Raw genomic sequence first — 27,739 nt, forward strand, 5'->3', positions numbered from 1 at the left:
AACTAGAAACTGTTAGCATTCTCTGCAAAACGGGCATCATGATTCCTGGTTTGTAGAGTTCTCACAGTCCTCAGTTTCTGTAGTAGCTGTTCAGACGTGTCGTTATTGAAAGAAATACATCAGAGTTTAACAATGGGCTGCCTTTAAGGACTAATAATACAGAATAGAAGTCATTGAAATATTTTTGGTTCATAGATACGTGTGATACGTTATCTTCCCTCAGTGCATTTTTATTTCATGGTCAGTAGTGGCGGCTATTATTTTACGTCATTCCTTTTCTGAGAGAGCCACAAAGCTCCGAATTTACAGAATTCACACAGCGAGCAAGAATTACTCATAGTAACAGCTTTCCAGTTGGAGTAAAGATATTCCAGAGATGGGAGTATCTTAAAGTGGCCATTGATGGAGAAACTTTGTTCAGTTTCTTCTTTCAAGCACACATATCTAAATTGAAACAAGCCCTGCCATCCTGGGCAGTCAGCCTAAAAAGAAACACTCGGGGAGTTTGCAGCCCAGCTGGGCTTGCAAGATGCATAAGGTACCAGATTCTTCGCACTGCTCCAATTGGCACTGTAAATTGGCAGATCCATTTGCATACATGCATACTTTTTACTTTAACAAATTCTTTCAGAGATGAAGCCCAGACCTCCTGGCCTGAAAGTAGGAAGAATATTAATCTTAGACTTGGTTCATGCTGATGCTCTGCTCCATGCTAGGGTGCAAGAATATGTAAGGTGTGTGCTTCCTATTGGAGAGGCTTTGTAAAATGCTAAATCTGGAGCAAATTTGTGAGGTGTGATTAGTTAGCATTCTGCTATCAGTCCTCTGAGTGTTGTTGTGCAATTTACAACTCTTTTCTACGTACAGCTCACAAAATCCCTTTATTTAGTAGCCAAATTACTTCCCTTTCTCCTGATCTCTCTCTCTCTTTTTTTTTTTTTTTTTGGTATGATGCTCTGCTTTCAAAGCTGTTCCTGGCATTGTCGTTTGTCCAATCAGTAGCACAGTGGCCTAGTCATTGTCATAGAACAGGACCTCTGCAACCGGCCTGCCTTAATTTGTATTTGAATTTGTGCACTAGCTCTTTGACCTTGTGTAAATTTCTTGGCCTAGTCTTGCTTTGTACTTGCTAAAACAAGGATATACCATAGGCCATGCAGCTTTAGTTTTAGAATTACTAATTAGAAGGAATTCTGGTACACAGTCTCTGTTCATTATCCTCTGGCCAGCATCGTTATAACCAATTTGTTTTTACACAATGACTGACGAGATTCAGTGACGTGTCATTTTCTACCCACCGTTCTTTATAGCAAGTTGATCTTTTTGCTAGACGTGTTGACCAAAGGATTCAAGGGAGGGAAGCTAATGCCGTTTAGGGAGGGACCAGGCAGAAGACTAAGAGTTGAGTGTGTAACTCTAAGGGCAGGAGTTAGTATTTTAAATAATAAATTATTGAGAAGTGAAACATCACACATTTGTTTTAAAATCCTGAGATTTTTAAATCATTGAGAACAATGACTAATATTGAGAAGGTTTTAGGAATATGAACGAGCATATTTTGATTTTTTCAAATCTCAGACAGGAGAAGATCTGCTATCACTAAGTTAATGACCTCCTTTGGAATAGTATGGTTCGGAGTAACAGCTAGTGGACCAATTGGTCAACAGGGTAGACTGTCTGACTGCTGGCTCTGTCCTCAGCTTAACTTCTCCTGCCCTCATTCTTGACATGGATTGGTCCTTTGATGATGAAAACTTTAGTCTTTAAAATGTTTAAACATTTATTGTGTGTGTGTGAGTATGTTTGTGTGTGTGTGTGTGTGTGTGTGTGTGTGTGTTTATGCAAGTGTGCTATAGTGTGTATATGAGGGTCAGAGAGTAATTTGAGGGAGTCAGTTCTCTCCTGCCACATGGTTCCAGGAATCAAAAGGTTGTCACTTGGCAGCAAGCTCCTTCACTCACTGAGCCACCTTACCTGACCTTAAACACATTTGGGGGCCTGCATGAGGGGGGCACTGCAGGACAACTGATTGAACTTGGGTTTGTGTGCATGCTTGGCAAGTGCTCTGCCACTAAGCTATCTCCTCAGCTCAGGGACTTGAAATCAACTTTCAGAAAGCCCATACAATAAAGGGTACACTTTCTTTTTAGAAATTAAATTATTTAAAATAAAATAAACTGTTCTCACTTTTAATAAAGTGGGCCTTGATCGGAATCCATCTTGCCTCATACCCACCCCTCCCCCCACAAAAAAATTAAATTATTTGCTTGTCTGCAATGTCCTCAGCTCAGGAACATTTAATTATCTTTCCAAAGGCTCATATAAAGTAGGCATGCTTTTGTAGGAAACCAATTATTTGTATTTGTTTGTCATCTTTATGAACTGAGAATACAATCAACAATGGAGGAATAAAGGTTCAACACATGTTGTGACTTAAAGATGAAACTGGTCTTTTAAATAGATGGAGGGGTGGGATTGTCTTTGAATGCCACACAAGCACAAATTGCTGACTTGCCCACCACCCCAGGGCAAAAAGAAAATGTAAGTCCCAAGGCCTACTGCTTGACATGTCACCATCAAAATTGCCATTAGCAATTTTTAAAGCTTCTATTTGTAAGGGACCTTCAAGACTCCATTGAAAATGAAAATCATCTGTGGCAGTAACTCTGCAGAGCGCCGTTACCTCGATGTATGACACTCCCACCAATGGAGGGGAAGCAGATGTGGGGGGGGGGGTGGAGAACCTAGGGAGTGGAGGAGAGGAGGCCGGTGCTGATGAGAGGATGCAGGTGTGACCAGCTCTTACGCCATCCTCTGAGTGGTTTTAAACTATCCTTCCACGTGTCTCCATGTGGCTCAGTTTGCTCCCTTCAGCTTGTGGAGTGGGTGCGTGTCCTGCGTCCTAGCCCATGGCTTCATTCATGGGGTTTCTTCCGGATTCATTTCTTGGGCTCATTCTTTTGCTCTTGTCAGCCCAAACCAAACGGGGTTCCTACTGTGTACATGATAGATGTAGCAATGAAAGTAGCAGCAAAGGGCCCCCTACTTCCCCACCCTGTTTAACAGAAAGAATTTGGTTTGTCCCTTTCAGAGCCATTTAGGATCTTGCTTTTATGGATGCTCGTGGAACCCTGCAAAACTATATGACTCTTTAGTGTTGTCTGTATCTGGCTGAATTCAAGGTTGTAAGCCTGTCCTAACTGCATTGCGGCTCTGCACTAACAGGACTGAGGGGACTTTTCAGTAACAGTGTGGTTGCCTGGAGATGGGGAGTTAAGCAGTCCTTGATCTTATCACCCGTGAAGTTCCCTTTGATTTTACTCTATCAGTCAAAAGCAATTGAGTAAAGAGAAAGAAGCCACTCGTGACATCATCCTTCGGAAAGAAAACCCTTTCCTGGCCCACCAACACGGCAAAGATTCGGAGTCAGAAGACGAAGCAGTGTGCCGACTGCCTGACCTCGAGAAAGATGACTTTGCTGCAAGGAGGGCAAGGATGAACCAAAGCAAGCCAACAGTGCCGCTCAATCAAATTCTGTATGGGCCTTTCCAGAAAAAGGATGTAGAGAAGACAGGTGGCAGCAAACAACTCTCAAAGGGACCATCAGACAAGAAAAGTCTAGGCTGTAAAAGGTGTGCGCTCATAATTGAGAATGATTTGTACATGGTCTCCATCCCTCTCTTTCCAGCCCTTGGTGTCGTAAATTCCTAGCCATCTAGTCTTGTCCAACTGCCTTTCAGAGAACAACCAACACGTAAGGGTAGTCCACTCCATCTGAAGGGTGAAGAAAACAGTCACCCTTTCTATTAGTCCCTTGAGTTGGCAACTTTTAAGTGGAAGGAGAAGGACGAAGCTTGTCCCTTCTTCTCTCACACAAGCAAGATAAATAAAGTGGGTCTGTCTCACCAAACCCAAAGCAGGGGCGGGGCAGGTGGCTCGGTGATTGCCGTGCAAGTTCAGTGGCTGGAGTTCAGAGGCCCACACGCCATGAAATCCCAGGTGCAGTAACATAAGCGCCTAATTCCAGTGTGCCCCTGACTACGCGAAGGTGGAGGCAAGAGGCTTGTCAGCAGCTTGCAAGGCAGCCAGCCCAGCACACAGCAGTAAGTAAGGGAAAGCCTGCCTCGAGGGAGAAGGAGAGGCTCAGGAGCTGAGGTTGTCCTCTGACCTCCACATGCATGTCATGGAACACGAGCAAATGGCGCATGGCAAATATGAACACATGTCACACACACGCATGCACGCGCACGCGCACACACACACACACACACACACACGCGCGCGCGCACTTCAGACATATAATGTGCTTCCACCTGTACTATCACAGAAGCCATTCTCAAGTGAGTTTTTACTCTCGTCATCTTATTTCAAATGGTCCAAAATACAGAAACGTGTGTGGGCTGGCATCATACCACAAGTGGAAAACCCTACACCTGACATCACATGACAGGTCGCAGTCAAAATGCAGGGGTGCTAAAAATATCATATACAGATCACTTTGAGGTCATGTCTATAGCATGCATATGAAACGTAAATGAAATTTATGTCATTATGTATGTGCAAAATATTCTAAAATTTAAAAAGTCTGGAATCCCAAACACTCCTGCTCTAAAGCATTTTAGATCAGAGGTCCTTAGCTCATACATGTTGGATTGAACTGAGGAAGGAAATTATAGTCATGTGGGATTTCAACAGTGATTTTTGTATGGAGAGGGGTATGGCAAGAGTCAAGGTGTCTGCATTGCAGAATTTCACCCTGCAAAGTGTATCAGCTTGTGGGTTTCCTTATATCAAAATCAGAGTTCACCTCTTCACTGTTTTCCTGCCCATCGTTTTAGATAGTTGAAGTCTGTGGGACTAAGTATAGCATCACCTCTCTTGCATTTCATTGAGTTAAGTCAATCTTTAGGGAAAATTATTAAGCTCACTAAACAGGTGGTATTTGTTTTCTTTGGACATAGGGTTTTATGTAGCCCAGGTTGACCTGGAGCTTGCAATCTGAGGCTGGCATTGAACTCCTGAGCCTCCTGTCTCTAGCTCCCAAATGCTAGGATTAAAGACTGATGTGCACCACTATGCTTGGCACACACACGTGTACACACATATACACACACACACACACACACACACACACGCATGCACACACGCACGAAAGACTTTTAATGTGCTAGAAGGTTTAAGTATATGGTTGACACAACTTTCGTTTAAATTACACTTGTCAACCTGCACGTGACGTAGCAGAGCAACTGAGACTATCAGTGCCGCGTTTGTGGAGGCCAATAGTTAATACTCGTAGAAAAGGGTGCTCCCTGTTCTTCAGTCTCCCAATGGGTAACCCAGAATAAAAGCTGTGAAACAGAGAGTGGGGCTGAACCAGTGTAAATGTAGTCCCTGGTCAGTGGGGGTTTCCAGTTGAGGAGTTTCACATCTCTGAACCATGTTCCAGCGATCTCCAAAATAATCCTAGACTTTAGATCATGCCAAGCTCATTACTGACATTTGCTCATGCAATAAAGAGCACTTGGGGGGCGCCAAGGGGGGTGAGAGATTTAGTCAGGAAATGCAGATTCATTATAGTGACTTGAATAGTGTGGGGATTGAGCATAGTTCCTGTTAAACTGACCCCTCATTAGCATTCTCAGCAGTCCATCTTTCAGGCCGCCCGGGCTCTCCTTCCTAGATAAGCTAGAGACTACCATCCAATGAGGAAAAGAGAAACCGCCCTATCACAGCATTGCAGGAGTAGTCTCAAGGGCCAGCCATGCAGCCCAGCGGCAGAGCACATGCCACAGAGCATGCCCAAGGCCCTAGTGCCTATGAATCCCGCACTTTTGAGAAAGGGAAGGGTGTTCCTGTCCTACGCTTGGCCTCTGAGTCCCCGTGTTGACCTTCTGTTTGTCTGCTCCCTGTTCCTTGAACTTGGCTTTTCCTATGACGTGGGGGCCTGAATCAAATCAGCAGAGACCAGGGCCAACCAGAAGAGAGCACAGTGGTGGCCTGTGCCATGCAGACTCAGGAGAGTGAACCGGTGGGAACGAATTTCAGGAAGGCACCAGATCTACGGAAGGACGACCTGGCCCAGAGGAGAATCCAGGGCAGACTGACCCCTCACCGGGAGGCTCCCAACTTCATCAAACTCTGTGGTATTACAGAAGCTGACCTGGAAACGTGGGAGAGATTGAAAGTGTCAGAAAAGGCAAGGTGTGTCATGGTTTGAGTCCTAGCAGTCGTAGGATTTAACATTCGAAGAATCAAATGCCTCGTTTTCTAGTTTAATGGCTGGAAAGAGAACCTCTCTAAACAGAGTGTCTGAAGTGCACATGTTCTGTGTATGAGAGAGAGAGAGAGAGAGAGAGAGAGAGAGAGAGAGCAGTAATACTAAGAGCCACATTAGCAGAAAACATCTTTATCCAGCTGACTTTCTGCGAGTGGTTATTTATTCTCCTAACTTGCTTACTATAAAGAATTTCAACTTGAGTCTTGCATAACTAACCATTTCGCTGCGCCTACAGTTTTCTTATGCTATCAACTGTGGTACTGGAATTGATGCTTTGGAAGCACTAGAAAGCCTAAAACACTATTTACCAAGGCAAGATCAGTGGTCATTTCTTCATCTGAGTGGAAAGCCGTGTGGTCTAGCCATGGTAGTATTTTCATATGTCTAGTTCCGTGTTTTCTACCCCGTCTTGATTTGTACTTGCCTTAGAACCCCCTGCCTCCCCCACCCCCACCCCCAAACTGATTTGTGGTTCTGACTAGGGACGGATATGCTCAGAATGCCTGTGCCTCTGAGCCCTCACCGGAAATCAACGCAGAAACTGCCATTCGGGATGACTTTGCCAGCCGTAAAGCAAGGGCTTATAAGAAAGCATCCAGCCCCAGGCAAAAGTTTGTACACTTTGGGCCTGTGACAGAGATAGATCAGCAAACTTGGCAGCGGCTCAGCATTGGCAAGGCGGGGCCTAGGGACGACGTGGAGGTCGTCAGTCACGGCAGCCAGAGCCAAACTTCCTCTGTGTCACCTCCATCTGCTGCTGCTCATGGCTTAAAGGAAGACCAAACACTTAGCCCACAGAATGACCACAGGTATTTTATGGCCTCCTGTACAAGGAGGTTCTACATGGGAGTCAAATGCTGCTTTTTAAAGTTGGCTGTGGTAGAGAGCATAGGCTTAGTGTGCACTAAATCCCCAGCACCAAAACCAAACAAAAATAAATAAATAAAACAAAAACCAACCAACAAATAATCAAGAGTTTGATGATATACATTTCTCAAACCTCTAGAGATGACATCAGTTTGATAGACTCTTCCATAGGACAGCAGAAAAAACAGTGTTGGGGTGGGGCGGGTCCATTGTTTGGGAAACGCACGTGTGGTGTGGGGCGGGGGGGGGGGGGGGAGTTAAACGGCAGGTGTCTGTCTCCAGTCTGCTGTCATGGGAGTCAGTGCCTAAGAAGGTCAGTAACCTCCCAAGACATCCCCTTTGGCCTAACCATTGAGTGCCATCTCAGTTGAGCCGCCTGAAGGAGTGAGATGGACTGTTAAGAACAGTAGCGCTCCTGAGTCTTCTGAATACATAAAACCCGGCTCATGTAACAACCCCCCCCTCTCCTGTCCCACAGTTTTGGACATCCAAGTAGACCCATAAAAGGAGTTTCCTATCCCCTCCGCTTTCAAAGTCTCCAGTAGTCATGCGCAGAACAAGATCACTCTTGAGTCTTTCTAGTCAAGATTTCTTGGAGCCATCACTGCTCAGACTAGGGGACCAGCTGTACCAATCCCCTGGAGGCCATCATCTGAAGCCTTGTCCTGGGGTTCCAGGCCGGTCATCTGGTCTCCCTTCTCTTGGGCAGAAGTAGGACATTTGCATGTATCCTGCTTGTCTTAGCAATTCCATCCTACCTGCCTGGTAGGAGCCATTATGACATTCTTCATGGTGAAAGAAACATGGTGTTCCTTCCAGTACTTTGTCCTTGAGACCCAAAGAAAGTGGGAGGTGGTCTGTGATGTTTAGGGCAGTCTCTTGAGCTCCAGACTGGTCACTACCGTAAAGGAGGAAAATGCTGTGCATACAATGTGTTAGGAACACATGATGTAGCTTTAGGGCTTCCGTGTCTGAGAGAAGGATGAGGCAGGACCCTCATAAGGAGAAATGCAGCCTTGAGTCCTTTAGTGCACATGGGCTGTTGCTCAGTCTACGGTGACTAGGTCACAGCAGGACCCCCTCGGTATGTTTCAGGCCTTTGGAGAACTCACATCCTACCATCCTAACTGGCCCCTGAGTGACAGCTGAGGATCTCTCTTCGTCTTTCAGTTTCCTTACATAACCCTCTCCCTCTTGCCTCCTGCCACCCTTGCTATGTGATTGACATTAGGATAGAGCATTCTAGCACAGACAACTATCTCAAAAAGGCCCCACGGCTGGCACCAGAGCTGGAGTCTCGGGAGGAGCAGGTCTGCATTCAGAGTGACGACCCAAAGGCTGAGGCAGGTGAGGCATGTCCTGCCCTCCCAGGAGGCGATGCCTAAGAGACAAGCAGGCTTTTGGTGAAAAAGTTTTCCCCCATAACAAACTGTCCTCTCTGGCTCTAGTTACACCCACACAGCTGCCACAGGATGGCAGAGAACAAAATGATGGCATTACTCAAAAAGAGCCCGAGATGCTGCCGAGAGTGAGACAACCAGAGGAACCCAGCAGACCCCTGTGAGCCTCCTGCCTGCATTACGTGTTGTGCTGCTGCCTCTGCTGTGTGTGGTTGGTGTGTGCCTTTAAGAGCCCAGCATCCCCGTGTGCTCTTGGTGACCAAATCAGGGCGAGTAAAGTCCCTCAAAGGGATGTGTGCCTCATAGGAGCAGAGCGTTGTGCTTCAGGAGCCCACTCTGGATGGAGATTGTAGCCTTTGCATGTGAACGGGAACTGACCCTGTTCCCTCCTCAGCAAATGTGAGAAACAGAATGGGAGCCATTTCCAAGTACCAGCTGCGTGACAGAGAACTCACCAAATTAAAAGGGGGATTTCCTACGCAGCTGCACATGCCATACCCTTCTGCCTTGATTAGTGCCAGTGAGTGACACCAACCGAATTCCTTTAGCAGTAAATGGTCTTTAACTGGTTGGACCAAATGTTGCCCTAGAGCACGTCCTCTGGCCTCTGAGTGGGAGCCTTTGGCAACAGAAGTAAAGTTGGAGAAGAAAACAACTCCTTCCTGTAGCAGCTGTGGACTGAGAGGCCAGAACAAGATGGCTGATTGATGAAAAGATAGTATGACCAGGAGACCTGGGATGTTCCCTAGACATTCCAGATCCAAATCAGTTCCCTTAGCACAGCAGCCGGAAGTATAGGCGTCTGCCAAGGGTATACCTGGGAATGATCAGAGGTCAGGTTATCCGGTGGCCTGTGACTTTAGTTCCCCACTGGGGCCTTGGCACATGCTTTGAGCGTTTGACTAATGCATCATGGTGAATCAAAGCCACTTACCTGCTTCTGCTAGAAGAAATGGAATGATTGACAGAGTGCTTCTCTCCTCTGCATGCGAGCAGGTATGAAAAGAGTAGTTCAATAATGAGCTTGCCCATTACCCATTCCTTCTGATCTTCACCCCGGGGGAGGAACAAATGAAAGACCGTTGTTTCTTCCTGGATCACAGAGGAGCCTTCGGCAAAGGAGTCAGACTTCTTTCTAACCTACTTGGTTTTATGGATTTCAGGCCGAAGAAGACGAGCAATGACATTTACAAAACGTGTGTTGTTTTCAGCATTAGCCAACCTCACTGCCATCTGGTGGCACAGTTTTTATTCCACTTTCTGACTTAAGATCCTGGAGTGTCGAGCTCCTATGTGTGGAAGCTGCCGTTGCCATTTAAGGATATATATCTTTTAAGTGTAGTCTACCTACCCAGTGCTGGGTGATGAGAGAGAAGTACTTCGCCCGTGGAACTAATAATAGTGGCTTTTTCATGCTTCTCAAAAGCCCTTGATGGAACTGGGTCAAGGACACAGTGGGGCCCAGGAAGAATGGTAAACTAATCCAAATTTTTAAAAAAATCAGTACCCTCACCATCTTTATCTTCTGCATTTGATGGTTTCTATCCTTCTGGATAATAACAGTAGTAGAGTCTTATTACCATGATGCCCAGGGATCAGGGACAAAAGCCATGCTTTACACCATAGATGTGGAGTATGCTCTGTCCTCGCCAGCATGTGGCTGGTCCCTCTCTAGCTCACCTGGAGAAGTCACAGGTAGGTTGAGTGGATGTTTTCTTATTTCATGAATGAGAAACAGGACAAGGAGCAAAGTTAATCGCTTGAATCCCACATGGTTCGCAGGTTGAGACTGGTTAAGGACAAAGGGACTGGGTGGTCAACCGTGTCCTCCACTGTCAACTCCCCTTCCAGGTGCCCCAACCTGATGCTCTGGACCCGTGGGCTGCTGTAGAGCAAACCAGAACAGAAGGAAGGAAGGAAGGAAGGAAGGAGGTGGGGCCTGTGGCCTTGGATGCTTCATGCATTCTGGGTGGATTCCTGTTTCTCACACACGACCTTTGAGAGTACTAATTTCTATTGCAGTTGGAAAACCCAAACTTCAGGACACAGCCCAGAATTAAACCACCAAGACTTTCAACTTAGCTCTGAGTGGAGAACCACTTTTTCCCTTCAAGGCAGTGCCTACCCAAGTCATAAGAGGAGCCACGGAAACCTGGTTGGATTCCTATGGCTTTCTACCTGCCACTCGTTTGTAGTTTGTATTAGTGTGGACAGTTAGTGTAAGTGGAGAGAGCCATTAACTTTATGGCATACTTCTTTTTTAATTTTCAGGGGTGTGCGAGGGAGAGAGAGAAGGAGAGGGGAGGGAGAGGGGGGGCATGCCCACATGTAGTAAATGTCAAAGAGCACCCTGTAGGAGTTGGATCTTTCCTTCCACTATGTGAGTTATAGAAATCTCAGGTCATCAGGCTTGGTGGCATGGCCCTTGACCTGCTGAGGCATCTCCCAGCCCATGACATGTTTCCTGATTGAGCCAGCACACACTCTTGAGAATTTGTATTTCCTTTTAACAGATGTTTACTGAATAATTGCTGCGTGCAAAACACAAGGCTGTGTGCTCATCCTAGATGAATGGTAAAGCCATTTCTACTCTCACTTTAAATTAGTTCAGTGTATAGGGATCCACTGTGGCCAGGCCTTTTGGGTATTTTATTGGGTTCTTTTTCCTACCTCACTATACCACCCCTATTCATTCCAAACTCCCCAATACTAGGTGGGAGAGAAAGAAGGATAGAGGGGAAAGAAGGAGTAGATCTCTTTAGATTATTTCCTGCTGATTAGGGGCATCGAGTTCCTGGTCAGCAGGACATCACGAAATAACAACCAGCAATCCAGTAAACAGCAAAAGCAGCAGCAAAGACTAGCAGCCGCAGGGGCAGCAGTGGCTGCTGCCTCTCTCAGGGCTCCCATATTTTTATACCCTCTCTAGAGTCCCCAGAATTCCAAACATAAACTATCTTTAGCTAGCAGGATCATGCCCCTACCAGGGCAGGGCAAATCCTAGTTACTTCTGTGGACAATCTGAACCAGCCCCCTATCCCACACCTGGGATTAGAATAAAAACATGATATAACTGGGTTTTTAAAAAAATATTTTATTTAATTTTAATTTATGTGTGTTGGTGTGAGGGTGTCAGATCTTGGAGTAACAGACAGTTGTGAGCTGCCACGTGGTTGCTGGGAATTGAACCCAGGTCCTTTGGAAGAGCAGGCAGTGCTCTTAAACACTGAGCCATCTCTCTGGGTTTTTTTTTTTTTTTTAAACAAACCAAAATTCTCACTACAGTCTACTGCTGGACGATGTGGATTCCAATATGCTCTGTCAGTGCTCAAACTGTACGAGCATAATCAGTCCTTTATGGCTTGTTTCCGTTACCCAGCTAAATTCCTCTGCCCTTAGACTGGGGCTCTGTCAGGTGACTTTTCTGTAGGTTGCTCATTCTGTGACTGTCATAGTTGTTAACTCCATACCCGTCAGCCTACTGGCTCTTCCACTTGGCATTTGAGAATCTGTGTGTGTGTGTGTGTGTTTGTGTGTGTGTGAGAGAGAGAGAGAGAGAGAGAGAGAGAGAGAGAGAGAGAGAAAGAGAGAGAGAGAGAGAGGTATTTGATAACTAAAAATGCTCCTTGAAGCCTCTTTAGTTATCACTTGTGTTCTTTTAAAAGTAGCAAGTCAGCCTAGGAGGGACCTCCTTATATCCATGAGACCTGGAAAAGGTCATCTTCAGAGACTGCTGTCCTTCCCAGTATCCCCAAACGCCTCCCAGGGCCTCCTGTGGCCACTGCTGAGGGCAATCAGAAAACTGCTCGCATGATGAGACTTGGAATTTTGTCGGAGCCTGTTATCAGTGTAGATGTCCTTGAGTGCTGTTGATCTTTCTGTGAGGAACCAGTTTAAAATCAGACACACCCTGACGCTAACACTGCCGAAGCGTTGTTAGCTAGGGCAAGACTGCGTGTGCACTTGAGCCCACTGTCCACATTGGGCTGTGCTTCAATAAAACACTAAGTAGATAATCCAAGCAGAGGCACAAAACAACGCAACCGTCACTTAACTATGTCCCCGGTATTCATCCGTCAAGAACAGCGTCTCCTTCAGAGGTGGGTTAGCAAGCATCACATCTGAGTATGTGTATGTGTCAGGCCTTTTTATTGACTAAAACCCAGGTACCAGGCTTCAGAACTGGCACTGCTTATGCCTTCTCTCCTGGTGGTCATTTGCTTCATAGTTGTGGCATTCGGGGCACACTGAGAATCTTCTGGAAGTGCCCCACCTGAAGCGGAGAATGAAGTCTTCCATCAGCAGAGGCAGAGCCTCCCAAACCCTTTCCTTTGCTCACTGGTGGCCATCACCACAGAGATTGGGGGAGGGGGTAATCTATATAATGGTTGCTTTCCCTGTGCATAAAATAATAATTAGCAGTAAGTGTGGTATATTCTAGAGTGATAAAAAGTCGAAGAAAGGAGTGTGTGTCTGTGTGTACGTGTTCATGCATTGTGGGGTAATTTCTCTAAAAGTATAAGAAGAAACGTTCAGAAATCGCCTGGTAGGATACTGTTTTGCTGACAAGGTGTGGTTTCTGGGAAGCCAGAAGCAGGACAGAGTCTCCTTACAGCATCAGTTCTTTATCCGTGTTCAGAGCGCAGACGCGAGCACCCTCTCAGGGCAGAAAAGGACGGTGCCTTTAAATCATCACCCTTGCTGAAGGGGTGCCCCATCACGGGAGCCCTCCGTTCAGCTGTGTGCTTCCGTGTGGTGTGGTGCTGTCCTTACCTTCAAATCCTCTCCGCTGTGTGAATACACTGAGGTCTAACATAGCCATATCACGGAGGATGTAGCTTTGTAAACCCAAATTATCAGAAGAAGAAAAAAGACCAGGGGGGTAAAACTTCGGCTTTTCCAGCTGTGGGGCAGCCTCTGAGTCTGGTTTTGATTATGACTACCCGTTTTCTAGGAATTGTGGTTTCTGTCAAACGCAGGCGGAAGGAACTGATTGGGGCTCTGGCTTAAGTTCTGGTTTGCTCTCAGAAAACTGTAGAAATAGTCTTTGATGTCTTCTGTGCAGACGCATTAACTTATCGGTGCATGTCTATTGCATGTCCATGACCCATTACCACCCACACAGAGGCGTGAGCAGCTTAGCTGTGTGTGCGAATAACAGTTGTATTTGTGCTTTAAACTGCCTTTTCCAAACACCGTGGGCCACACCTAGGCCTCTGTGTTTACGTTGAACAGTTTCCTTTGTGGGCAGCATGGATTTATTTGATTTCTCTTCTGGGTTTAAATGCAAACCTTTATACCCTTTAGAACTACCAAGGCTTTAGTTTTTTTGCCAATGAATGTTGCTAATTGTGTAATGACGGTTCTCTTTCAGCGTGACTAGCAAAAAGGGTTTGTACACAGGAATTGACGCCCCCCCCTGCCCCGCCCCCGCCGTTGCTCCATTTTGCTTTTCCAGGTTGGTCACTGTGTCCACTCTCTTGCCAGCCCTGACTCTAATTTTTTATTTGATCTTGTAGATACGGTCCAAGAACTCCTGTGTCAGATGACGCAGAGTAAGTGGCATCGCGTTCGTAGGATTACATTAATCACTAGCCTAAACTGCATGCTTCCGGTACTTACCACTAATTGGCATGCAGTGGATGCCGCAGCGAGCTGTGCGGTGAGCCCGGTCCACAGCAGAGCACGTGGGGCCACAGGCAGAACACTTGTTCTGCGCGCGGAGAATGAATGGGAAAGCAGCTTAAGCACTGAGCCAGTGTTTAGCTGAGATGCTTCAGCTTTGCTGCGCACGTCTCACAGCTGGGCATGCGCTGCTCGCTTCTTACAGCTGGGCATGCGCAAGCTGCTCTTATGGTTTGGACATCGACCGCCCCTTCTGAACTACAGGATTAGGAAAGGAGTGTTGTGAGTTTTGCAACTTAACTCCTAATGCACTGGAGCTTAGGGTAAACAATGAAGTAGTCATTCCTACAGTCATGTGGTGGTTTTTTTACCCCTAAACTAAGAAAATAAAACCTAAACCACTAATTATAGATCCTGGAGCCCAAGTTCCTAACAGGTTGGGGTTATATCAACTGCAGAATGCTTAAGAGCCAAACACTGTGGGTTTGTTCAAGTTCCGTGGCATAGAAAAGGGCCAAAGGTATAAAACAGGGCCCGGGCTCCTCGCCTGTTGCTTGCTTTTCCTCCCACACAGAGTTCTCTCCTCCACTCAGCACCTCACACCCTAGTTTGAGAAGAATCTTCACCACCCCATCTTTTCCAAAATTGGCTTTCCTCTGAGCAGTTAATTCTGCACTTGATGTACAAGGCTAAAGTTTTTTCTGGTAATACTCTAACCTGGTCTGAGTAATTGGTCTTCTAAGGAAAAGGATTTAATATTCCCTTCCAACGTAAGTTGCACAAAAGCTTTGTGTGGCCTGGCAGAGACTAGGCCATCACAGAAAGAGCACATGCTGCCTGTGCACCTGAGCCAAGTCCTGCTTTACAGAGTGGAGCTCACCCCACAGGTGTCATTTCTACTGATGACAACAGAATGGTATTTAAGCAGAGAAGGAGCTTTAAAAACCTGTTTTCAGTTTGGGCTTTTCCCATGTTTGCATTGAGGATGTCAACCTAGGTTAGCTTCTTAGCTCTAAGAAGTCACATTCCATCCCCATGTTCTGACGGGCAGTCTAGAACTATTTAGTTTATTTTCTTGGAAACAGAACCCTCCATGCCCCCTAAGATGCAATTCAGCCCATGCCTGACAGACCTCACGAAGCTAAACTGTAAAACGGAGTCCTGGTTATTACTCTTAAACCCCACAGTGCAATATTTCACATCCCTGACAGGAGGAGGATGTGAGATTGGCAGGCAAACTCCTGTTCTGATCCGGTGAGTGGCAACATTATGACAGAATGGATTTACTCCTGGCTGAGACGCGGCTCCTCCTTGCTGACAGATGTAGTGCAGTTTGCCCTAAGTAGATCTTGGGGAAAGCCTAAAGGGTGAAAGGAAGGACTGGGTTCTTAGATCCTGCCTATACTTGCCACTGAAACCTCAGCCACAGGAAAAAAGCAGAGGCTGTTTAAAAGGGGACGGGACTCAGGGGTCCCTTCCCTAGTCTTTATGTGAAACTGTTCCTGTGGAACAAGGAGAGGCCAAGGAACTTCTTGTCCAGAGGTTTTATTTGAGAATATAGGAAAGTGCCAAATTCACTGCTTAGAGCAGACACTGTTGACATGAAGTCATGTGGAGAATAAATTCACAAGATGACACTTTTTTTAAAAAGTGGGGCAGGGGAAAAGTACTGCTTTTTAGTTTCTTTCCCCTGTCTGTTTTACAAAATCTTTAAAGGCAACTACAGGCATAAACTGCACTTACTAGTTGACGCATTCTTTAAGATATGGCCCAATCAAAAGACAACGTGTCCTGATAAAATATGAGTAAGAGTAAAATCTCCACCCTCTGGCCAGTCAGGAATCTCTCGCATGCTCTCACTTGTACTCCGACAGCCCAGAACATGAGCATCCGCACTGAGGGCAGGCGTGGAGTACAAGTCCCATCAGTGTTATGAGCATCCGAACTGACGGCAGGCGTGGAGTACAAGTCCCGTCAGTGTTACAAGCATCCGCACTGAGGGCAGGCGTGGAGTACACGTCCCGTCAGTGTTATAAGTATCCGCACTGAGGGCAGGCGTGGAGTACACGACCTGTCAGTGTTACGAGCATCCGCACTGAGGGCAGGCGTGGAGTACAAGTCAGCTGGGTTCCCCCAGACCACCACACCCCAGCTCTGCCCCTTCCCATACCCAGACCCACACTTCTTCATTCAGGTGGAAGCTCAACCTCTGAGGAACATTTTCTAAAGGGTGACTTGGCTCAATTTCTGTTTTTTAGTGTCAATTCTCAACTTTTTCAGCCCTCTACCCCTTTTTTAATAGAAATGATTAAAATGTCATAGTTTTGTGGTTTCTTTTTCTCATTCTTTTTTCCCTCCTCTTCCTCTTTCTTTTCCTCTTCCTGTTCCTCCTCTTTTTCCTCTTGCTCCTCTTGCTCCCTCTCCTTTTTATTTTTTCTCTCTTGTATGGCAAGTTGTTGATATTTTAAAACACACACACACACACACACACACACACACACACACACACACACACACACAAAAACAAAAAAAAAAAAACTTGTGGGTGAATGGATAGCACTTCCGGGGATAGCCAAGCAAACAAGTGTCTCTTAGTCACCTGGCCTTTGGCCACATTTCGGCTGGGGTAGGTCAGAGCTTCACAGTGGGGACAGAGGTGGTAAGTCAAGGCAGAAGAGGCATCTGTGCGGCCTCTCGTGTGCCCTCAATGCACACCTTGGGGAAGCCAGCTACTTCCTCACCTCACAGAAGCCACTGTTCTAGATCCATCTATTGTGCCCTGCCCAGCATTCCGCCCTTTAGAACTCATGGACGGCAAAGTCGAGGGCCTCTTTTCCACAACTTGTCGACTTCTTGGTCTGTGAGATACTCAGCTCAGAGTATCCTTATGTATCCTTAGGCCTTAAGGAAATTAGAATTTGTCTTAAATGTCACAGGCTGGGTTACATATTTTAAAGGTAAGGTCCCCCTCCCCTTTAACTATAGAAAAAGAAAGTACATGTGTATTTTGAGAACACCTACTCATATGGGAAGAAAAGGGGGTGGGGTAGACTTTTCTATTAATCGTGTAAATTCCCAAACTTTTAAAAATAAGTACTGTAAAATGTATGGAAAGATCACAGCCCTTTTTCCTTTGAAAGGGGAAGTTTAGGCACAGCTGTGGAAACCAACACTACCAGCCAAGTAGGCAACAGCAAATTCCCACTGTGTTGTCACCCCTGTGTTAACAAAAAGCTCAGATTAAAATAAACAAATAAACAAATCTTCCTCTGGAGGAAGGATAGTCTTGAGATTTAGGTCTCAGATTAGATGGAAAATGTCTAGCACCTGGAGAGAGGGGCAGGGTGCCCAGCTGCTCAGAAGGGTTCATCCAGCAGTGTGGTGCTGTTTGCACCTCACGGATGGTGTCTGGAATCAGCTGGTTTCCAAGCACATAGCTTTAAAAAAACAAACAAACAAAAACAAAAACTGGATGCTAAGCTGGCTTCAAAAACATACTCTTACCATCTTCTAAACCCAGGGGCCCTGGAAGGCTTCTCCATCACTTAACTTTTTGAATATGTGATCCCTGTAGCCCGTTTGGTCTCAGAACTAGTCTTTTTTCTAAGGGAGTGAGGGGGTATGGGGAAGCTTTGCTTTGGTCTCTACTTCTGTGTTACCCCTGCTGGCTTCAGTGCTTGCCCTTGACGGGTCTGTGTGTGAACATTGCAGAAAAGGCTCTGTGTCTTTAATGAGTTCCTACAGAATTTATCAACTGCAGGCACAGCCAAAAGGTTTACTTTTCTTGTTGCCTGCCCTTTCCCTTTTCAAACCAGAAAGTAAATTCAGATTTCTACACACACACACACACACACACACACACACACACACACACCAAAAAAGCCAAAACAATTGTGAGCACATTAGTGTGCAAAGTGTATCCTGATTTATATATTTATCCCGTCCTCTTATTACAAAATGCCTTACTCTTTTCTTGATTCCAAGATATATTATTAATCATGTAACTGTATAAAAAGAAAAGGAAATAGCCATAACACACACAGCACTAATTTAAATATGTGGAGATGCTGTCTTAACATGGAGGTCCTGTGACATTTTATTTTGAAAGTGAAAAAATTGCCCCTCCAAATCAGGCTTCTTTTCACCACCAAATGTTGTTCCACTGCAATGGAACGTGCCCATTACACACACACACACACACACACACACACACACACAAATTCTTTCTAAATTATATTCTTTCTAATGAGAGGAGTGCAGGCCTTCAGAAACTTTCTCCTAGTCCCCTTTTTGGGGCACCTTTCTAGAAAGCTCCCCTACTAGGGGCCATCACTGAAGACAAAGACATCCCCTCTTGGCTGTGCTGCTGGCGTTCCCTCCCGCTGCAGAGCGAAGGGGCCTGCTGCTCTCAGCCTGGTAGCGCCCCCAGGCCTCCGTGCTCAGGGGTGAAGGGAGCCCGCCGCCCTGCGATCATCCGCCTGCTTTTTGTTTTTGCTCTCTCCGCAACAGGAGCACAAGCATGTTTGACATGCGGTGTGAGGAGGAGGCAGCAGCGGTGCTGCCGCACAGCAGGGCCCGCCAGGAGCAGCTGCAGCTGATAAATAGCCAGCTGAGGGAAGAGGACGACAAATGGCAAGATGTGAGTCCCGGCCAAGGCCGCGCGGGCAGTGGGGAGGAACACAGCCAGCCAGCAGGCTGGGAGGGTAGACTTGGACTTCAAAGCCATGTTGGGGAGGAGCGCCTGAGACCTCACTGGTGGGAAGATTAAAGGAGAAGTCTGTAGGAACGTGGAGAGAGGAGAGACTGGCACTGGTGTGTATCAGCAGGTACTCTGGACCAAAAGCATGGTCACAAATAAAAAGGATGGGAGGCAGGCGACTAGGCTGGGCGCAGAGCTGTGGTGTGCTGTCTTTTAATGTTCTGGGTTTAAGACGGACGGATGAGGATGATGACTGCAGCTGTCAGTGCTAATTGTACCAGTAGCAGGCACAGTCCTAAATGCTTTGCTCTGGGTAATTCATTCAATCTGTTCAGAAACAGCAGTGTGCTAGCCATGGCTATCCCCCAGCGACCCAAAGTTCCATAGCTAGTGAGCAGAGGGACAAGATTCAAACAGGGAAGGGAAGGTGCCAGAGGCGAGGCGGGTGAGAGCTTGGAGGTGTGTGCTGAGTGCAGAGAGCTAAAGCAGGGAGGGCTTGGGGTTTACAGACAGAGAGGATCGTTTTGTTCAGTCCACACAGCGCAGGGAGGCCAGTGTTGCAAACGTCACTCCACCACTAGTCAAAAAGTTAATTGCTCCAAAGTCGGTACAGTGTAAATGACAATATGCCCATGTGTCTAGCACCTGAGTGTGTTGTCACGGTTAACCCCAAGACTTGAAGTCAACGTTGGAACAACCATCCCAGTTTTAGAGAAGATAAAAAATAATTTCCGAGAGCTTAAGAAACACAGACAATGTGTGAGCAAAATGGAGCTGGGCTATTCCCACCGCTCCCACTCACCCCGCTGGCCCAGAAGCCCCCTCGGTGCTCTTGCTGCTCTCCTGAGGATCAGAGGAATTCACACGTATACAATTGGTGGATCTGTGAGACTCAACTCCAAAACCACACTTTTTTCTGCCTTTCCTCCCATGCAAGAGAAAACTGTATATGAATCCCTACCATGCTGCCAAAATATCTCTTTCCAATGCAGAGTTGGAAATAGGCAAAAATGAAGTTTTCTATGATTACCTTGTAAGACGGTTCTCTCAGTTTCCCCAAACAGTGTTTCAATAAATCGCTGCCCTGCTAAGGGTAGTGTGCACGCTGGCACCCTTGTTCCAACCAGACCTTCATAGGATTGCATGGAAGTGCCCCGGCATAGTGCCTTAGCCCTCACAGATCCATGAGTCACACAGAAGGGGGCATCTGTGCGGGCTGAGGAAGAAGCTGGTATGTCTGTCTCTCCCCCTCCCCCCCCACAGGACCTGGCTCGCTGGAAGAGCCGTAGAAGAAGTGCTTCTCAGGACTTAATCAAGAAAGAGGAAGAAAGGAAAAAAATGGAGAAGTTGATGTCTGGCGAAGATGGCGCAAGTGAACGAAGGAAAAGCATCAAAACTTACAGAGAGATTGTCCAAGAGAAGTGGGTGTCTCTGCTGTTAGCGCGCAGGAGTATCTAGGCATGCTGTTTCTAAGCCGGCAACAAAGCTCCAGCGCTGCTGCTTACAGTTTGCTTTATTCTATTTGCAATTATTTAGCTATTTATTTCTCTTCTTCTCGCGCCCCATCCTGCAGAGAGCGGAGAGAGAGGGAGCTGCACGAGGCGTATAAGAACGCGCGGTCACAGGAGGAGGCAGAGGGCATCCTCCAGCAGTACATCGAGAGGTTCACCATCAGTGAGGCTGTGCTTGAACGCTTGGAGATGCCAAAAATTCTGGAAAGAAGCCATTCAACAGAGCCAAACTTATCCTCCTTCCCAAATGAACCCAGCCCCATGAAGTACTTGCGGCAGCAGTCACTGCCTCCACCCAAGTTCACTGCCACAGTGGAAACCACCATTGCTCGTACCGGTGTCCCAGAGACCAGCGTAGCAGCAGGCAGTGGGTCTCCAAGCAAAACCATCACTCCCAATGCAGTGCCTATGCTGACACCCAAGCCTTACTCCCAGCCCAGAAACTCTCAAGAGGTTCTGAAGACTTTTAAGGTAGGATGAGTTCTTTGAGAGGAAAATGGAAACCGAACTCTGGGTAGTTTGCGGAAAGAAGCCTTTTGTCAAACAAAAGCCAAACACATCTATGGTTAACAGTACTATACTTATTTCTGGAGATTTTGTTTGCAGATAGATACCTAAGGGTGAGTGTTGCTCTCAGTTCTATTGTTGCTCTTAGTAGACTCACTGTAATTGACAAGTCATCAGTTTCCTGGTTTGATAGAATGGTCTCTCTTAGAGTAGTGTAAATAATTGCTAATTAGCAATACTCCATATCTGTAGTCATTGCGAGTGCATCGCAAACTCAAACTGTATTTGCCTATAGTTTAAGCTATATCTTACAGGAAGAAATAGACACTATATCCAAAGAGTTGCTACAGTTGGGAAAAATAACCCATGAGACACATGATAGCATCTGGGTTTTTCTTGAGCAGAAAACTGGGCTGTATTACTGCAGAGTCATGGGATCGTTTTTGAGAACCAAAAACCCTTTGGCAACCACATTTTCACTTGGTCATATCCCAGCACCCTCTGATATCATGTGGTGGTGGGGCATTTGGCCTGTATCTTCAACTCTAAAGAGTGATCAGTTCATATTGTCCTTGCACACTTTGTGAGTTTTGTGACAGATGACAAAGTAGAGTTCATCACTAGGAGTTGCCGCCATTAGGACTGTCAAGAAGTTTGCATAACTCAGCTAAGCAGTGGGTGGAGGGGACCGTCATTCTTGGACTTCAGAGACCCCAAATCTACCTTTTAACTTATGTTTAAATAAATCTAAGTATCCAAATATATCTGTACCTTAAGTTTTCCTAGCAAAAAGGATGAATGTCTGGCTGTTTCATCCAAATGGAATTAAAATGTTTGTCCCTTACAAGGTCGAAACTGTATCTTTATTCTTCGTGGGTCCATCCTAAGCGCCTGGCATAGGCACCCAGGACGCGGCAGGCATTCAGCAAAAGTGAAGAAATGAATTCTTCCTGAGATTCAACAGAAGTTGAAGATTTGTGTGTGTGTGTGTGTGTGTGTGCACGCACATGTGCGCACACGCACACACACACACACACACACGTATATACCCAGCCTTCTGTTGTTGCTTCCAAAAGATTTTAGCACACCTGCTAAGAAGGACCAGTAGTGCATGAGCTGTTGTGCAAGTCCTAAGCTTTGGTCGTGGAACCCCACCACACCACTATGGAGGAGGATAGGCTATATTTACAGTTGTGTTTTCGCACACAGAGTCAGAAACTTGTGAGGTTGCACAGGTGCTCAGTGGTAGAGTCAGCATCAGATCATAGGTCATCTCACCACAGATAATCAGCCTCAGACATCAGGAAGGCGGTTTTTGTTTGCCTTTCCTTAGCCCAGGTGGGCCCATCCTCTCCTTCTCGCTCTTGCTGGCTCCTCTAAATATGGAATATAAAGAAAAAAAAGTTTAATGAGCATAGACTTTTTCCCCTATTAAAAAAATAGAATTATAAAATTAAATAGAAAATGAGAATTATTGTAATATTCCATAGCATTCAAATCCTTGCCCTCCATGATAGCTTTACAAAAACCACCCCATCTTCCACCACAAGATAACATTTAAAATGTTCCTGATCAGAGGAGGGTCCCACCTCATTTATATGTTAACCAGAAAAAAATAAAATTCAAGTTGTTGAATTGCCATAACAACTTAACCCAAATACATTGTGGAGTGGCCAACAGCCTCAAAGAGAAGCCCTTACAGATGGCGTTGACTGAGATGGACTTCTAGAACCCACGAAGGCAATAGAGAGACCTGATTCCCTTTTGGGATAGGGCTATGCACTGGGAATTCGTTAAGGCAACTTGGGGTATGTGTTGGGTTATGTTCTTTGGTTCTGGACTAGCATCTTCTTGTTCACCCTGGCTTTTACAGGTAGATGGGAAAGTCAGCATGAATGGAGAAATGGCCCATGGAGACGAGGAAGAAAAGGAAAAAGAGGGACCCACAGTGGCATCTGGCCCGCCCTTCACCAAGTCCCAGATGTTTGAAGGCGTGGCCACAGTTCACGGCTCTTCTGTGAAAGTGAAGCAAGGCAGCAACAGCGTTGAGATCAACATCAAGAAGCCAAATTCCGCCGCACAGGAGCTGACAGTAAGAAGCAGCCTTGTCCCTTGGGATAATTCTGTCTCTAGAATAAGTAGGTCATGGCTGTGTTTGTTTCTTTCTCCTTGAATATCTAAGTTGGTACTGTGAACGACAAGGCTTCAACAACAGACATTGTCTTATCCTAGTGGATAAAAGTCCAAAGCCCAGGTGTTACCAGGGTTTACCCCCTTCTGTGGGCAGTGGCAGTCCTGACTGCCCAAGGCATGTAGACATGTCACCCTAACCTCTTCCTTCTTCTCCCCAGTGCTCCTCCCTAATGCATGTGTCTGTGCCCAAGTTTCCTGTTTATATGGCTATCAGTATGGCTGGATGCCTACTCTACTAACCTTACCTAAGTTCACCTGAAATAACCCCATGTCCAGATAAGATCATATTAGAAGGCCCTAAGGAGACACAACAAAGTTCATAGCAATAGACTATAATTAAAGATAATATAATTTAATAACAATAAATTAATTTTCTTCATATTATTGGTCTCTTATTATAGAAAAAACAAATATCTTTTAAGTCATCCTTTTTCTCTTATTTGCTAAAGACAGCATTAGACTAGTTAATATAACTTGAAAAAATCTGGTGCCAGGCTGGGTGTGGCGGTACACACCTGTAATGCCAGCACTTAAAAAGTTGAGACAGGAGGGTGCTAAGATCAACCCGAGCTCCATAGTGAGACCCTGTCTCAAAATGAGATGAGTGGTACTGTCAACCTGATTTTTATCTTTGATAATACGTATCTATTGTCTATCTGTCTGTCTGTCTGTCTATCTGTCTATCATCCAGCTATATCTATTTTCTATCTTCTGTCTACCTACCTATGTACATATATATATGGTTTTATTAGTTACAAAACAAGAATTTATTAAAAATATGATTGCTTTTTAATTAGCTTAAACTTTTAAATTCAAACTCATTTAAGGCAGTGGGCCAGCATTTCTGTGAGTAAGCCAAAAATGGTAAGGTAATTTAAAAACACTGGACGTGAGAACTCAAAATGGTGTAAGGTTCACCATCTTGGAGTATGTCGTGTCATCAGGAGAATTACACTTTCACGGATCTCTCACCAGAAAGGCTCAGACTAGTTTTGCTTATCCAACCAAAGCTGTCTGTCACCCACAAAGGTACAGCCTGGGCTTGGGGCACATGCTTCCCTCACTAGCAACCAGCATCCTCCTGCACTCATTTCTAGCACTTGGGTTTGTGTTATAGTCCATGGACGGAAAAATTGTTGAGGTTTCTACTTCATGTCCTCAAAGATTTGGTCTAGAGGTAAACCTGCTTCCTGTTTCCTTTACTGAGCGTGAGGTGCCCGCTCGCCAAACTCACATGCCGGACCGGAAGTTCCTGCCCTTACTCAGCAACTTGTCTTTTGGAGAATACATTCTTCCCAGAGCCGTTGATAGGTCACCATTCTTCCCACAGCCCCCATGCTCTGTGAAGAGACTTAGATGAGAGAAAAGACCAGAGTCATTTCTTCACCAGTGTTGTGACCCAGGTGCATCCTCAGTCCCACCTCTGGACCGTAATTCTACTTCCGGTTCCTGTAAAGGGGGCGGGGCTGCCTCACAAAGCGGCAGGGTGGGAATACTGAGTTCTGCACTAGGAGGGAAGATCTTACCTAGTGAGATAAACATTCGCTTCTGTTCTTACCCTTAAACTAGAAACCCCCAAATAGTTAGGCACTGTGGGGCTGGGCTTGCTTTTCTGGGAACTTATGCGACTCTGCTTCCCCACCCAAGCTCCTCGGGAGCATTTTCTGGATTCCCATCATTCCGAAGGGATTACATACCTACTAAAGTGACTTAATTTAAGAGAAGCAGCATACATGATATGTAATAAATCATGTTACTTCAGAAGTCTGTATGTTCCCATAAGGCGAACTCCAAAGGAACAGCAACTTTATGGCCTTTCTCCGCATAGCCAGCGTGATGCTAGGCAGCCTTGGAGTACAGGTCCGAATGCATGGGCAAGCTGGGAGGTTCTTTCTCTTGTATAATTCTTTCCTAGTTAGGGATAATTTCTGGTTAAGTAAACTTGAGTGCTGCAAACAGAGGGAGGCATTTATGCTCTGGTCTCTAGTACTGTACACTCTTAAATTTTGATAGGAGTTATTCCATTATTTTCTGAATGGATCTATCTATCAACTATCATCTATGTATGTCTATTTACATATCTATCTATCTATCTACCTTCCTCCTTTTCCAACTCTCTCTCTGTGTGTGTGCATGTGCGTGCGTGCGTGCGTGCGTGCGTGCGTGTGTGTGTGTGTGTGTGTGTGTGTAAAGTCGTTAGCCATGCTATGTGGAACTTTCCCTCATCAATAGAAAGCTCTTCACTTACCCTGGCTACTTAAGATTCTAAACCTTTTCACTCACGCGTGTTATCCCAGACACATCTGAAAGGACTCTCCCCCTCACAGGCATATGGATCAGGCCTGTGTCACAGTATTTGGGGGGCTTATTCGGGAGCGTTGTTGCAAGTTTGAGGCCAGCCTAACCCACAACGTGAGTTCCTAGTCAGCTAGGGAAACAGAGTGAAACTTCATCTGGAAATACATAAATAATAGCTTTTTTTTAAACGACGAATCAGTTTTTCAGGCATCTTAATCCTTATTTTACTTCCTCCTCTGTTATTCAAAAAAAAAAAAAGCAAGCTGTTATATTCATATTGGAAGACCAGGGTGAACTGACCTCGTGGCTGTCTCAAATCAGGGTGCTGTGCTTCCAAGCCTCCCAAGGATTCGTACTGGGTTGGACTTGACTTTTCTGTTTCTGATTCATTTTCCCAAATGTGTGTGGGGGGGGGGGAGCTGTCAAAAGAATAGTGTCTTTCTCTTTAAATAGTGCCTTTCTTCCTAAACTGTGTCCTCAAATGAGACACTCTCCACAGAGGAGTAGCCTCACCCACCAGTAAAATGTCACAGTTGCTTTAGGACAAGTTGGAACTGTGCAAAGGGCAGGAGTGTGGCTCAGCATTGTGAGGTGAGCCACATGGGAAGGGAGGCAGTGATGGTCCCGCTGGATGCTCTCAAGTGGGAACGTCAGCCTGCTGGGCTGCTATGGGCACTTTTTATGACGACATGTCACCTCCTACCTCATCTTCCTCATTGGATGCGATTGGGACCATAATTCTCTTCTTTTATAAATAGATGATTGAAAGTGAATTTGGATCTGTCATGACACCTGGGCTGTGTCTATCTAGACCATCCCATTCCAGACCTTCCTGGTAGGCTGTTCTACAAGACCAGGAGTGAGTGAGGTGTGCCCCAGTGTTTACACTAGAAAAAGAGAAGACAACTTCCTGAGATTAAAAAAAAAGAGTCTTCGTAAATGAACTAGAAAAGTATATCAAGCCATATGTACTAACCGCTAGGTTATAGACTAAGGACCCCAGGGGAACGAGGAATGTACGGTGGAAGAGGATAGAGCAGTACAGACCGGATATGGGTGTTGCATTGAATTGGAGGGAAGAGACAGCTGTTCTGGGTAGTGGGGACACTAAAGTGGGAGGACCCCAGGTGATGCTGCGGACTAGGTGCTGTCCTCTTCCACACAGAGGGATCTGCTCCCCTCCCTCCCTGTTATTTGTGAGGTCTCTCAGGGTTTATTTCTGTATCTCTGTCAGAAGCCCAATAAAAACCTGACACTTTATAATTTTAAATTTCCAGCTTCAGCTAGAAGATCCTGTCACAGCAGCACATATGGCAGTTCCGAGACCTCAGGATGGGGAAGGGATTTAGAACTCTCCCTAACCTGGCATTAACCTAGCCTATGTCCATAGCCTATTTATTGAAAGGCGTGCTCAGTATTGACTGTCAGCCTGATAGGTCCTAACACAGGAGACAAGCCTACGCGCATGTCTAGATTGGGTTAGCTGGGGTGGGGAGACTCTGAACGTGGATGGCGCCATTGAATAGCCTGAGATCCCAGACTGACTTGAAAGGAGCAAGGGAGCTGTGCATCAGCAATGTGACCAGCTGCCTCACACTCTGCTGTCATGACTCCCCTACAGTGGTGGACTGTGTCTCTTCGAACTGTGAGCCAAAAAAAACCCTCCCTTCTCTACGTTGCTTTTACCATGTATTTTTATCATGAGAGAAACAACTAATGTAGTCTCCTTCCAAGTTCTCTCCATGGTGGTGGTGGGTTTTGTCAGTTATGCTTGCATTCGAATCTCTTCTCTGCTTGGTGGTCTGAAAATAATCCTTTCCTAAATTACCTCAAGAAAGCCACACACTAGGCCAAACTGCACCTGGACATGTTTAAGTGACCTCAGTGTATATATAGAAGTGAATTAATGGGCTACTGTTACCTATGCTAGTAAGTGCATATGTAGAATGCACACCTGCCCAAGCACTTAGCATGACGTCAAGGTGACTTGCAGACCATGGGTGCCTTTATTTTTTTTTTATATTACCATACAACAAATGGAAGGTAAGGTAGTATTTTCTCTCCCAGAAACCCAAAATCCAGAGAGAGATAAATATTTGGGGAATTTACATAAGATCATGAAAATTACCATTTTGAGCAGATGTGAGTTTTATATACATGAGATGAATTCCTTGTCACCTTCCAGCTGCTCATATCACCCTCTAAAAATCATGTGAACATGTGAACAGTTCTTTCTAGAAGATTCCATCACTCTTAATTCTTCCTCTGGCTCATTTTGTTTCCTTTGTAGTGTTCCCCAGTCTTGACTCACTTCTACCACTTGGGCTCCCAAGATTCCACTCTCCAAACACAGTGTCACCCC

The 27,739-nt window shown here is 45.8% G+C and overlaps 1 protein-coding gene across 1 annotated transcript in view; it reads left to right on the forward strand.

Moving 5' to 3' along the window:
- Positions 1-27,739, forward strand: part of Limch1 (LIM and calponin homology domains 1) — a 326,098-nt gene that overhangs the window by 260,567 nt on the left and 37,792 nt on the right. Inside the window, exons 10-14 of the mRNA XM_051165075.1 lie at positions 14,064-14,099; positions 18,679-18,808; positions 20,132-20,289; positions 20,442-20,850; positions 22,760-22,978. Of these exons, the coding sequence (XP_051021032.1) occupies positions 14,064-14,099; positions 18,679-18,808; positions 20,132-20,289; positions 20,442-20,850; positions 22,760-22,978 (952 nt within the window). The remainder of the gene's footprint in view (positions 1-14,063; positions 14,100-18,678; positions 18,809-20,131; positions 20,290-20,441; positions 20,851-22,759; positions 22,979-27,739) is intronic.

Source organism: Acomys russatus, chromosome 22, assembly GCF_903995435.1.
Source record: "Acomys russatus chromosome 22, mAcoRus1.1, whole genome shotgun sequence".
NCBI lineage: Eukaryota > Metazoa > Chordata > Mammalia > Rodentia > Muridae > Acomys > Acomys russatus.